The sequence below is a fragment of the Pezoporus occidentalis genome, unplaced genomic scaffold (genome assembly GCF_034315485.1).
Source record: "Pezoporus occidentalis ecotype Australia unplaced genomic scaffold, CSIRO_AGI_Poc_V1 ctg121, whole genome shotgun sequence".
Taxonomy (NCBI): domain Eukaryota; kingdom Metazoa; phylum Chordata; class Aves; order Psittaciformes; family Psittacidae; genus Pezoporus; species Pezoporus occidentalis.
The window spans coordinates 1,220,658-1,234,383 of record NW_026913006.1 but is presented as its reverse complement, the minus strand read 5'-3'; the positions used below and the strand labels follow the sequence as shown (position 1 = coordinate 1,234,383).

Genomic DNA, 13,726 nt, shown 5'->3' with positions numbered 1-13,726 from the left:
AGAAAACTTCAGGAACAAACTTGCCAACGAAGTTTTCAAGCTGACAAGCAGGTATTCTTTATTGGGGCACCGGGAGACACGGGGGATAGCTCCTCCTAAAGTGTGTCTCCCCATTGCCACACAAGCGGTCCTTTTATAGCAACAGGGCATACATACATATTCATGAGGCTACATATGGATTACATCGTTTTCCAGAAAGTTCCCTGCATGTGTACAGAATTGTGGTGGTGGTCTCTGAGGGTCGTTTACTTCTTCCAACAATCTTCATTACTTCTGGCCACCTTTGAAGCATGTGCAGTAGATGCCCATACCAGTTTAATTGGTTCGTTAGCACCAGAGACATAATAATCCTCCTATCCTCCTACTTTTCAGTTAGTTTAACTGTAGCCCATCCTGGACACCTCTGGTTCCCAGATATTCCTTATCCCTGTGTCCTGTTCTTCTAGACTGTTTTTCTTAAACTATGTCAAGTATAACAATTCATCTTGTGAGAATTCTCAGTATGTTCTCTAGCTGTACTCTATTTTTTTTCTCTATGTATCATGCATCTCAGTAGTTTTCCATTGCTACTGTTACAAAGCCATCAAACTTAACATTACTTAATTCTAAAGGTTTCTATATTCCATTTTGTGATTTTGTGCCCCCTTGTTTCATGTTGGACCTCATTAGTTTAGAATATTGTATTATCCTCTTTTGTTTTATTGCAGTCTGGTATTTAGAGATTGGGGATTTGGGGATGTCCTGAGCTCTTGCTGCAATGATAAGTGTAAGGGAGGGAGTAGATGGGGGCTATGCTCTGCTTTGGTTACAGTTCTGCTGGGACTTCTGTGGTCATGCTGGCAGCTCCAGGCTTCTGCATACCCACAGTGATCCCAGAGCTAATGACAGCTCAGAGTTCCAGGTTAGCTTTGAAAGATTGATATCCCACACTTGGAAAGTCCTCAGATACAACTGCTTTGCGGGCTGCAAATGGGGCACTGCAGAAACTAACCTTTGGCCAAGGGTTGTGGGTGATGAGCCCTACAGTGACTACTTCAGAGTGTAACAGTGTCTTGCATTCCTTGCTAGAGTTACAGTGATAGTGTGAGTATAAGGTGACTGTGTGAATACAAGGTGACTTGGTTTTGGAATGGTGGTACGTAAAGAAATGATTATTTTCTCTTGTCAGTTTACTTTTATGCCAGACTAAGTTCACTGGGTTGACATACTTGGAATGTCTGGATCTGACCGAATGGCTGGATCTGAGGCAAAAAAATGAGGTAGGAATAAGCAGGCAGGAGAGGGATGACATCTCTTTCAGGAGTGGTTATACCAGCCTGCATCCCTTACTGTGTGATCAACCTCCCTCTATGTCTTGTCAGGGAATAAAATCAGATTTCTCCTGTTATTTGGCCACTTCTTGCAGATACCAACGGTTAGTAGTGATGTCTCGGTTCATGTCTTTGTATCTATGTGTGTTAGAGGACAGCATGGGGTTTACTGTTGGTGTTTTGTTTGTTGTGAGGATTTTTTTGGTCTTTTTTAGAGGTAGCACCTAAGGAGCCATGACTTTACCTTACCTCAATTGATAGACACTTTTCTGCCCTGCTGACTGTGCTAGCTTTGGAGCCTGCTAAGATGCTGTACTATTTTTTAGGGGCAACGTGGTAATACCTACTTGGTTTACTATGAATAAGAAAGAGAGCAGGTCTTTTTCAGAGAGTAGGCACGTAGTTTCCACAGTGAATATAGATTTTTTTTTTTTTTTTTTTTAGACACATGAAATGGAAACAAAAAATGCTTAGGGTCAATCCTCACAACTCATGCTATGAAAATGAGTAGCTGCTTTATACAAGCTCTGACTCCAGCTGTCTTTTAGCTTGCAGGCAAACATTGGGGTTACTTTTTTTCTTTATATCATAGATGAAAAAAGAAGAAAGTAAATTTGTATTTGGATGACCTTTGCCTAGTTGCAGGTACAGAAATGCATCGTAAATGCTTAATGCCTTGCAGCTTGCATGCCCAGCTGCCATGTAGAAGATACATAGAACAAAAGACAAAATGTTTTATTATGGAAAATGGCAGTGTGAGTGTTTTTGTTACCAAGTATTTCAAGCTAGGCTGCCATAACATGATTCCTGTTGTTTTCAAAGTGGTCTGAATGGAAAAATGAAGTTGTTTAATTGAATGGAGTTAGTTCCTTTTGTTTGAAATGAAAGGATATAAGTGTTTGAAAGACTCCTGTTTAGGTAGCGAACAGCACAGTGAAGTTGAACTTTCAGACTTTTACTTAAGAGTTTGAAAGAATTTGTTATTAAGTTTCAGCTTATTTTGGGATTTGCTTGTATAGGAGGTAAGTGATTATAGAATCTTATTTTGTACAATGTGTGGGATTCAGCTTTTGCATTTTCTTTTGTAGAAAGTTAATCTCTTCTTTCAGTGAGACACCTTTGTTGTCACAGATGATCCTCCTTCTACTCACGAGACCTTTTGTGCTACCTGATGTCAGTCTGATTTTGCTCACGAGCTTTGATGATATCAGTACGTAATCTCTGCCACAGCAGTAAGTCTTTAATGCTGCATCAGTGAAGACTTGCCATGTATGGCTTTGCTGTGCAGCCTCTCAATCTGTCTGTATTGAAAGTAGCTGTGAAAAGTAGCTTTGTAAGTATGCATATGTAGTGGAGGACTAGATCTGTACACTTAAATAAGAGCATTTATTCAAAATCAAGTGTTTCACAGGGTGTAATGCTTCAGAGGTTGGGATCTTACCCTGGCACTTGTTAGGAACTGGGGTATGAGAACAGTGCCTGTGGAAGTGACTGAAATATTTGCCTTAACAGCTGTAACTTGTTCTAGTTTTGCATCCTTGCAGAACCATGGTAACAACTACAATGTGAGTGTTTACTTTTGTTTGAGGAGATATATCTCCTGTTTCAGAGCCACTGCTTTTGCTCTATATGGCTTCATTGACGGGGCAGTGGTCTCAGGCTTATGCCTGTCAGTTGACCTGCAGGATAGGGTACCCGGTTGACCTGCAGGGTAGAGTACTCGGTTGGCCTGCAGGGTAGAGTACTCAGTTGACCGGCAAGATAAGAGTGCCTGCTCTTGGCATGACTTGGTTTCCACTGAAGAGCATTAGAACAAGATCTCAGTTGCTTCTATGTTGCTGTCTATGCTGAGCCACTTGGCAGCACAACCAAGGTATAAACATGGTTGTGTGTACCACTGTGCAGATGGGCTCCAGCAGTGGTGAGGAACAGTGCAAGGCCAAAAGTGTCATGATCTGTGATTCATCACAGGATCTCTGTAGATCAAAAATCCTGAAATCTGTGTGCTAATGGATGCAGATTCTTTGGCTGTTTGTCTCTAAACACATCTAGAAGTGTTTCTGCAAAGATGCTAGAGCACAGTCTTGACTGAAGCCATTTTTATCATTAAACATCATTAAGTGTTCTGATATTCTTCTTGGCATGGTGCCGTTGTGAAATGAAAAAACGATGTGCACAAACATGTCCAGACAGGCAAATTCGTGCAGCAGCTTCCTGAACTTCTAGCAGATGCATGGGCTGGTCTATGAATCTTCCTTGAATTTGCTTTGCTGTAAAAAAATATAAAAAATTGTGCAATGACCACACTGACAGAACTTTCCAGGAGCTCCTGTTCATTAGCAGCATGTTTCTTATTATAGCAGTGAAAATCTATATATGTGTATCTAAATAATTATATATATTTAATATATATAATTATATATATATAATCCAGCAGTTGAGAGTCCTGACATCGTAATTTTGCTGCCACATGTGCAGGGTGAATGGTGCTCCTATCTTTGAAGTCCTGGGGTTTAGTGACCTTCTCCCACACAATGTTAAGCAGATGCACAACTGTTTTGACTAGCTGGCATCCCAAGTTTGTACACATTCACAGGGATGCCATCTGTGCCTGCTGCCTTGCCCTGGGACATCTGTTCAGTAGCTCTAAGAGCATCTGCTCTAAGTGTTGGTGCTGCTGCTTGAAAGAGGCTGTGGGGCTTCATTTGGCACTTGATCATGGCTGATGGAAGTTGTAAAGTCAGAATGAGAGCTCTACTTTATTTATGTTAACATGATAAAGGGGAAGATTGCCAGAATTGAATGCAAAAAGTAGCTTTGCTTTAGTTCTTAGAGCTTGTGTTGGAGCATTTAATCAGTATTGTGCTTACCAGATGGTGCCCTGTCTTCACTGTGGGATGTTTTAGTGTCAGGATAGGTATTAGCTTCGTAAAGATCTAGGAAATAAAGAAATGCTGTGTACACTGAGGATATGCAAAAGGACTCATATCCCAGTCCTTTTCTTGGGGTTTTATCTTACTTGTAGTCTGAGAGCCCTCCCTCCTTTGGCCACTTCTACAACCTGACAGCAGTAAAATCTTTGAATGAAACATGGTGATGTTTGTCACAGGTTAAGATCACTGCTGTGGTGATAAGATGAATAGGTAAATATGTGTCTTTAATGTAAATGGTGGATTAAGCCATTTCACCTTATAAAAATACTTTGCTTTTTCTGCTTCAGGTGTCTTACATGTTCTTATTTTATGTTGATAATAACTTTTCCATTTTTGTTGGTCATTACATCCACAGCAGCTGTTTCCAACTTAAATATTCACTATAGTTGTGAATAAAAGAAGGAAGGAGGAGAGAAAGTATTAAACATCCCTGCGTCAGGCTTTATCCTCTCATAACAATATTTGTGTGTGAGGTACAAGGGGTTGCAAAAGTTATCAGAAAGTGTTGTCAAGCATCTAGAATTGATTGTGGAATAATATTGTCCTTCTGTAAAGTGCATTGCATGATCTTAGAATCCTAGCTTCTGTGATGTGCATAAAATAACAGTGAATTTAGCAGCATGTTTTTCTCTTACGCACTGGGATTTGAATGAGAAGCTGTAGACAGACCTAGAAAAAGCATTTGAATTGTATAATTGTATAAAAGAAGCCAGAAGTAGCATACATGTTTAGCAAATACGGCAATTGGAGTAGCGGCAACGTTTCAGCCAAGGTCAGATTGTGTTGCTGGTCCCTAGCCAGTGAGCTTTCTTGATATGTATGTTCTGAGAACTTAATCTGTCAAAATACGTTACTTTTGATTACACCTGGTTAAAAAACGTATCAAAAAAAAAGAAATACTCATTGAGAAATACCAGCTAAAACAAGAAACCATCACTTCATGCTAACAAGTTGACAAGCAGATTACTTTCTGAACTCTTCTGAGAAAAGGTCTTGAGGAGGGTAGCAGGGGGGCTAACTAGTGCAGCAAATAGATATGAGGCTTTATGCACATGCATTAGGAGTCTGGTATTTACAGAAATAAAGTTCCTGTTAGTGTATCAAGGCAATGACTATCTGGAAACTTGGCTTTTTTTGGATAAACTTTAATGTAAAAGGTATTTACAAATTTTTACTGTTGAGAATTTCAAATATTTGCTTGCAATATCTATAGAATGTGGGGTTTTGATGAAAGGAAGAATTTGATTCTAACTTCAAAGAATATGTAAGATGATTCACAGTTGATGATCTTGAAAGTGTTTTCTAACACAAGAGATTCTACGATGCAGAAGCAGAACTAGTTGTAATACTTGGGGGTCTCACTTGGGCTTTTAATATGGATCTCATGACAACATTGAAAGTTCATGTTTGCCTACTGATGATACCTTTATTCAGGCAGTCCTGGATGCTGTAGTCCTTTCAGGAACCCAGACTAGTTCTGTTACAGTGTTGTTCCTCGCAAAACACTGGGAAGTACCTACCTAATAGAGATTAGTTCCGTTTCTTGACTCTTATATGCTTGTTTGTTAACATCCCCCTGGTGTTTACCTGTTGGTTTACAGTCAACAAAAACTTGTGCAATGGCATTTAAAGTCAAAGATGAGATAGATATTAAAGAATCGTGGAATAGTTTGGCTTGGAAGGGACCTTAAAGCTCATCCAGTTCCAACCCCCTGCCACATGCAGGGACACCTTCCACTAGACCAGGTTGCTCAAAGCCCCATCTAACCTGGCCTTGAACACTGCCAGGCATGGGGCAGTCACAGCTTCTCTGGGCAATCTGTGCCTGTGCCTCACCACTCTCACAGGGAAGAACTTCTGCCTAAGAGCTCATCTCACTCTCCCCTCTGTCAGGTTAAAGCCATTCCCCCTTGTCCTGTCCCTACAGGCCCTTGTCCAAAGCCCCTCTCCAGATTTCTTGTAGCCCCTTTAGGCACTGGGAGCTCCTCTAAGGTCCCCCCTTAAGGAGCCTTCTCTTGTCCAGGCTGAACAAGCCCAGCTCTCTCAGCCTGTCTCCAGAGCAGAGATGCTCCAGCCCTCACAGCATCTCTGTGGCCTCCTCTGGACTTTTTCCAGCAGCTCCACGTCACTCTTGTGTTGTTGCCCCAGAGCTGGATGCAGGACTGCAGCAGGGGGGTCTCTCCAGATTGCAGTAGAGGGGGAGAATCCCTTCCCTTGACCTGCTGCTCATGCTCTGGGGATGCAGTGCAGCACGTGGAGGGGCTCTGGGCTGCAAACAGAAACAAAACAAAAAATTCCATTTATTTTCTCTGGCTTTACTAATTATTTTCTCACAGGTTGATCATTTCTTGCCTCAGCTTATGTTTTTCCTCTCATTTTTTTTCTAGTCCACATTTGCAGATTAGAACTCGAGCACAGAGCAGGGGTATTTATTTCCAGGAGTGGATGGCATTTATGTCATTGCTTTTGAAGAGGCTTTCTTATGGTGTCTGGTGAGAGGAGGAAAGGAAAAGCAATGTTTGCTATTGAACAAGCTATTTGTGCATGACTTGTATTAGGGTAAAGAAAAGACAACTGCATCTTTTGGCCTGTGAACATGGTGTAGTAAAGATCTCAATGTGAATTTGTGCATCTTAAAGGACCTAAAAATCAGTCAAGAGTGTTGCTTTACCTTGCTTTGAGATAGAGACACCTTGGGCTAATTCAGGCAATGTTATGTAGCTCTACCTCCTGTTTTCTGCTGTTGGGATTTTGTTGACTGCTGTTTACTGATGTTTATCTGAGTGTAACTGCTTCTGATTTGCGCTTGTTGAAGGGTGGTGGAAAAGAGGTGCAGAAATTGTGTGCTATCAGCCTCCTTCCCTGTCACAGGGGAGGTAATGTGGTGGTTTATACAGTCCGGCAGCACTTCACAGTGCATTAGTTGTACGTGCATAAAAATGTTAAAACTGGTTATTACAGTAAGTGTTAATTGCCTATTATATAAATTAGTCAGGAGAATGCCAACAAACTTGGTGCCTAAGCAGGAAGCTGTTTTTAGCCCTGAAGTAACTATTGACACTGAAGCTCATCAGATGAGAAACTCTGTTGCCTTGCAATTCCCTGTGCTGCTCAAATAATAGAGCACAGCTGTGATAAAGTGCGGGATCTGACTGACCTTTCAGTTCTGTACTCTTGCCATCTGATTAACAAACCAGCCAGTGTGTGTAGGTGATTACCAGATCCCATCAGCTAGCAGAGATTATGGAGGACTGCAGGAAGCCCTGTGCTTCCTGCAGCAGGAGCTTGTCTTGATCTCAGGCTTTTCAACTTCTAAAATCAACCATGTAATATATTTATACACATACCTTGTAGGCGGGAAAGGTAGTAGAATGTTATGTATCTCTCCCTCATTTTCTTTTCCTTAAGGTTTCTGCCTCACTGCTGCTTATCTGAGCAAGAAAGTCTCTTTAATGAAAGTCTCTTTAATAAAAGTCTCTTGAATTTGATGGCAATTACGAAACATTGAACTTTGTAAATATGACATGACTGACAGTACTTATCATAGTCCTTTGCTGGCTTGGAAATACCAGCAGGATCATCTTCTTGATATTGGCTCTGCTGTTACTGAGCTTCAAAATAAAATAAAAAAAAAATCCTTTCCAGTTTTCTTATGAATGTAATATAGTTACTTTAATGGGGGGTGGTGGTAGTAAGTAATCAATATTCTGCTTTACTGTTTAGAAAGCTCCTGTTTCTCTGCCCTCCACATGCCTTTACGTGCATGACACAGGCCAGTTCCTTCACAGCACCAGCCTTTCTTATTTATTTACACCTGTGCATGCTGTGTTTTCATTCAGTTTTGGTTTTGCCTTTATCTGTCTGTGTTTTTTACTTTGTCACTTGAGTCTTTGATTTGGGTGACCTGATAATGCTGAGACCTTCCATGAAAAATGCAGTGGCAGGGTACTGGCAGGCAGAATGCAATGGCAAGGCACTGCTAGGCTGGAGGAGGGTTTGAGTTCCTCTTTTGCTCAAGATTTGTTGTCTTGGTGTTCCTCTTCCCAGTCTGTTGTGATCTTTTGCAGGTCTTCCCAGCTGGTGTTTTTTTTTTATAAGTTCCTCCCCAGAAACTTTGTATTTCAGTTACATTCTAAAAAGCCTCCACTTTAATGGTAAGAGCTGTTCTTGATGAAGTGCACAGCCCTTTGTTAATGCTTGTGCACACTGGCTATTGAAGTCTATGTAGAGGCAAGCAGCATAAAAGGTTTGTGCTAAAATGAAAATGGGCACCTGGACGCTTAGTATTTTTGGATTTATTTTTTTGAAAGTGGATTGCATTACTGTCATTCACCTCCCTGGCTAAACTAGCACCCATCTTCAAATATTTCAAGTACCATGTTAAATTTGTGTTGCCCAGTTGGGAAAAACAGGATGCTGCAGAGGCATTATGGAGCTGGATGGGGGCAGGGACTAGCTGGACAACTTAACATCTGCACTTAGTTGTAGAGTTATTTCTGCTCGAAAGGTCTGCATCTCCTTCCTCCTTTATCCAGGGCTTCATCTGAGCAGGGAAAAGAGAGCCTTGATTTGATATGCTGTAAATACCGTGTGTGATCTGAAGCCCAAGAGAAGGCTTCACTGTGTACACTGTCAATGTGCTGCCATCTGGAAGGGCTCAATTCACCTTAGAAGAAGTGGCTTTCCTCATTGTCATTGATCCAGTTACTAGCAGTAGTTGGAGCTCTCCTCTGACTGTGACAACTGCCTGAAGGGTTTTATGATTTGGTTGTTGAGACACCTAATCCAGCCAGGAGCTTTCGTTCCCTTGCAAAGCTGAATAATTACAGCTGTAACAATAAAAGTCAGCAGATGATTCAAAGCACAATTGCATTCATGGGAGTGCTAAAAGTAAGCAGTTTTTTAAGAAGTGGATTTGCAAATAGTAAATACAAATGTGATGATGACTTGGTGGTTTCTTACCTTAATGGCTTTTTATTTGTTCCCTGGTAATGCACAGTTCTTTAGTTTCACATTTCTTACAAATCCTGTGTTCATACAAAACATTCTGGTGGTGGAGTTACTGTTTTGTATTATGAACCTGTACTGTGGGTAAAAAGAGGACCTCAATTTCCAGGACTACCAAATGGTGTTTTGAAGCTCTTTTTGCATAAATGGTATTGCTGTTTTTGTAATACACTGAATCATAGAATAGAATGTGTAGTCTTGTCTCTCTAGCTCTTAAAAAATGAACTAGCTACTCCATGCTGAGTAACCTCTTCAGATTCTGACCTTCCATGTAGTGTTTGCTTTAAAAAGTCTGTGAATTAAGAAGAAAGTGAGAGAAGCAATGAATGAACCAAAACCAGAGCTGACTCTTGATTTTGTTTTCAATACAGCTATTTTGAACTAGAGAGCAGTGGCCTGCGGGATGAGATTAGATATCACTACAGGTTTAATGGGAAGTCCAGAACAGAGGTGTTCCCATACCGTCTGGCAGATGGACAGTGGCATAAGATTGCTGTGTCGCTGAGTGCATCCCACCTTCTGCTCCACGTGGACTGCAACAGGTAAGAAAATGTGTTCAGTAATTTATATTTCTTTGAAAAATGTTCCTTACTTACACATAGAAATAAAATTGGAAAAGGAGAGTGGTTACTAGTATTTTTTTTTTTTTTTAAATATCCAACTTAAAAAGCACAGTGAACTGCCATGGGAGAAGAAAAGGAAAGCAAAGCATTCCTATGAAATAATTCATTGTGATTATGAACACATGTGGAAAAGGCTGATTGCCAACTGGGGAGTATTAAATGCATCTCTGTGTTTTAGGCACCAGCTGATGTTATGTTTAACTGTGATTGCATTGAAGTGTTATAGACTGGTGTGTAGCCTGGTCTGTTGTGAACTGCTTCTCTTGGTCTACCTGCAAACTTGAAGAATACGTAGATGTGTCAAAGGCATTTTAATTCTATTTTGCATAATCAACCAGTTCACCCTGTTGGTTTTCTACCTGCTGCCCCACTTGGAGACTTCTGAGAAAACCTGAAAGCTTCTTTCTGCATGTCTAGAGCTGGTGCTTTTTCTTTTCTGAAGGGTGTTATGCTGTCATTGCACTTTTTTTCCTTTTAAAAGTTGAGAAGCCTGCAAGGTGCATATTGTCAGGATTTTAAGAAATAAAAAGCAGTAAACCCAGAATCTGTCTTCCCTAGGGTCTCTCTTGCCTTGGGACTTGATCTCACAATTTACTGAAGGTTTGGGCTTTTGCTGACTTTGTAGTTGACGAGGGAAGTCAACTTGAAATTGGGACCGTCAAAACAGTCGTTAGGAATGAGGAAGATGAGCCATTACTTTTGTGTTGTCTTAAACCAAATTAGTATAAAAATACCCTTTGTGTTCAGTGAGAGGATTAGCAGATGCCTTTTGGAATTGTGGCACTTAATGGGTAGGGTGCTGGTAGCAGTTATTTTTTCTCAAGTTTCATTTTCTTGCAGGCAGAGTAAAGGTGTAAGAGTATTACAGGAGAATGAGGTTACTGGAACATTTGAAGGAGTTAAAATTTGGACTAAAGTAATTCTGAGCTACTGTTTTGAGGAGAAGGTTACAACCATTTTTTGCAACTGTATTAACTACTGACAGTAACAATCTAATGTGAAGGAAGGTTCTTATTGAATCCTTTGACTTGGGCCCTACAAGCAATTAAATGCTTGGAGCAATTTTAATTTCACTGAGGCACAAAATCTACAATTTGTCAAGATCATCTTCATTTCAGCTTTCTGATTTATTTCTCTTACCATTATTTGTGTACCTGTTATATTGTTCCTTGGCTTGCAACTGTATACTTTTTTATTTGCTTATTGACTGGGGTTTGGTGCAGGTTCTTCATAATGTGTTTAGGATGCCCCTTTTTAGCAGATTGTTTTGCTGGCTGCACAGAGCGTGGAAGGAAGACAACACAAAACATCTGACTGGTGCAGAGGTCTATGCAGGGACAGGATTGCTGCATAGAGTCATGGTTGGGATCTCATTTTCCTTACAGCAACAGGCAGCAATAGATATATGCAGTTATGGAATGAGCTGTGCTGTCATAGGAGGTGATAAATGTGTATAGATAGCTCTGTCAGGTGGACTTAAACACGGCTGATCCATCTAAGCGTGTTTTTTCAGTCTGCTCCCAACATAAATCGACACATTAATGCCTCTGTTTGGCTGTGTATTTGGGATATTTTGTGACAACTTCTGTGAAAGGTAATGGGGATGAGTCTGAAAGCATGGCTTGAAGGCAGATCATAGTAGAAGTTTTAGTGAGGAAAAAAAAAGAAGAAAAGGAGGTCTTTATGTTCCTCAGTTGACTGCAGCATCTCTATTCAGTTAATCAGAGAATTTTGTGGATGTTGGTATTATAGATTCCTTCATTATATCTCAATCCCCTACATCTTTGCACTTGGAAGAGGAGTCAACATCTTGTTCATCTTTGGACAAGCATTTCCCAATCATACTACAGTAAATGTCAAAGATGTGAAACTAGAAGAGCAAGCCAGTAAGAGGTACTTCTGGGCACCTCTGAAAATTCTGAGCCTTCTTCATGATAGTGTGAGGAAAGGTGCAGCTGATGGTATGCACAGAATGAGGTGTTGGGGCCTGCAGAGTTTACCTATAAATGTCACCGTTTCAGGCTGGTGTAGTGTCAGTGGTTACCAGCAGAGTTCAGGTGCCTCATGGGAAGTGACACTTGGGCAGACTTAATGGAACAAGTAAGTTGCAGGGGGAGGGAATAGGACTGCAGTTAGTAGATAGACCTCTCCCATCTCCTGTAGGGACTAAGTGTCGCCAGAACAAGAATTTATCTTGAAATGTACCTACTGAGTTCAAGAAGTTTTGTTCTTTTTACTTACTGTTCTTTCCCTGTAAAAATGAAAACAAAGCAAAAAGAGAGAAAAAGGAATCAGCAAAATTAATCCCTTGGATTCTTCCTGGTTTTCTTTAAGGGGCTTGTAACACTGTTTCCTTAGAGAAATGCAGGAATTTGTATAAAGGCATTGCTCCTTTTTGTTTAGGGCTATGGTAATAGGTTAGGCATTTGGAAGGCTGTTGTGAGTTGTTTGTGAATGCAGTGTTATTAAAGTTAACATATATCTGAGAGTTATGGAAGGTGTTTGCATCGGGAAAAGTATCCAGCCGCAGCCTAACTTTGCTGCAGGATTTGTACTGATACCCAAAGCTGGTCTCTGGCCTTTGAAACCTGCAGTAGGTCAGAAAGCATGGAAGGTGAATCTTTGAATTTGTAAACAGATAGTCAAACCTACTTTTATTTTTCCAGCCTTATCAGCCGTATTACTCTGTTTAGTAAAATTGCTTTGACATTTGGCACTTGATTGTCTGTTGGATTCAATTCAAAGTTGACTTTGTTTTTCAGATATGGATAGGTTCGGGAAAAGTACTTGAGAACTAGTAAAAAGCCTTTAGTGCTTTTAAGAGTCATTTTTAAAGCAGTTTAATTGCCTCTATTCTAATGAGCTGTAATATAGTGGGGGAGCAGACGTACCACAGGAGCTGTATTTGCTCAAGTATGTGGCCTTTTGAAATCAGCTCCTGCTGCATCTTACTTGCTCCTTTCGGTGCTCCTTCAAGACCAAGGAGTGGGAACTGTAGCTGAGTTTGATGCTAGAGCCCGGAGCTGCTGACACAGGAAGATAACTGAGAGTCCAGACTAAAAACCTGCTGAGTGTCACTGGACTCCTCTCACTGACTCAGAGAGCCTTTGTGCTGGGCCTGGGCAGTAACCTCTGTCCATGATGCATCCTGGACAACTGAAATAAGAAAGGAAAAGACTGCATTGATTATCGATGTACAAGTAAAACCTGAGCTGAAAGTGACATGGGAATTAAATACAATGCTCTTAATTCATTGTATCTCCAATGCTGAGTCCAGTAGTGGTGAACAAACCTTGTTTCAAGATACTGTTTGTAGGACCTGTGCTTCCCTACTCCAAGGAAAAGGGGGTTGTTGGAGCTTTCTGGAGACTGTTCAGTTTAGCTGGAGCAACCATGTCATTGTCCAGAGTGTCCCTAACCTATGGCATTAAAGGGTTAATATAATGAAATGAAGTCTGCCATGTGCCTTCCCAGATTTGAGCTCTGAGGTGGAGCAGATGTAAATGATCCTGCTGTTTTTATCTGCTTTGTCAGGAGATTGACAGCCCCAGAAGTCTGTCATAGAATTCCAGACTGGTTTGGGTTGGAAGGGACCTTAAAGCTCATCCAGTTCCAAGTGCCTGCCGTTGCTCCAAGCCTTGTCCAAGCTGGCCTTGAACACTGCCAGGGATGGGGCAGCTACAGCTTCTCTGGGCAACCTGTGGCAGCGCCTCACCACCCTCACAGGGAAGAGCTTCAGCTCTGCCCTCTGTCAGGTTAAAGCCATTCTCCCTTGTTCCAGTCCTTGCCCAAAGCCCTTCTCCAGGTTTCTTATAGCCGCTGTAGGCCCTGGGAGCTCCTCTAAGGTCTCCCC

General features: G+C 41.1%; 1 protein-coding gene across 3 annotated transcripts in view; it reads left to right on the top strand.

The window, feature by feature from the left end:
- NELL1 (neural EGFL like 1) overlaps positions 1-13,726 on the top strand; it is a 289,435-nt gene that overhangs the window by 31,877 nt on the left and 243,832 nt on the right. For all 3 annotated transcript variants that reach the window (XM_062607252.1, XM_062607250.1, XM_062607249.1), the window contains exon 4: positions 9,622-9,792. In XM_062607252.1, coding sequence (XP_062463236.1) covers positions 9,622-9,792 — 171 coding nt within the window. The remainder of the gene's footprint in view (positions 1-9,621; positions 9,793-13,726) is intronic.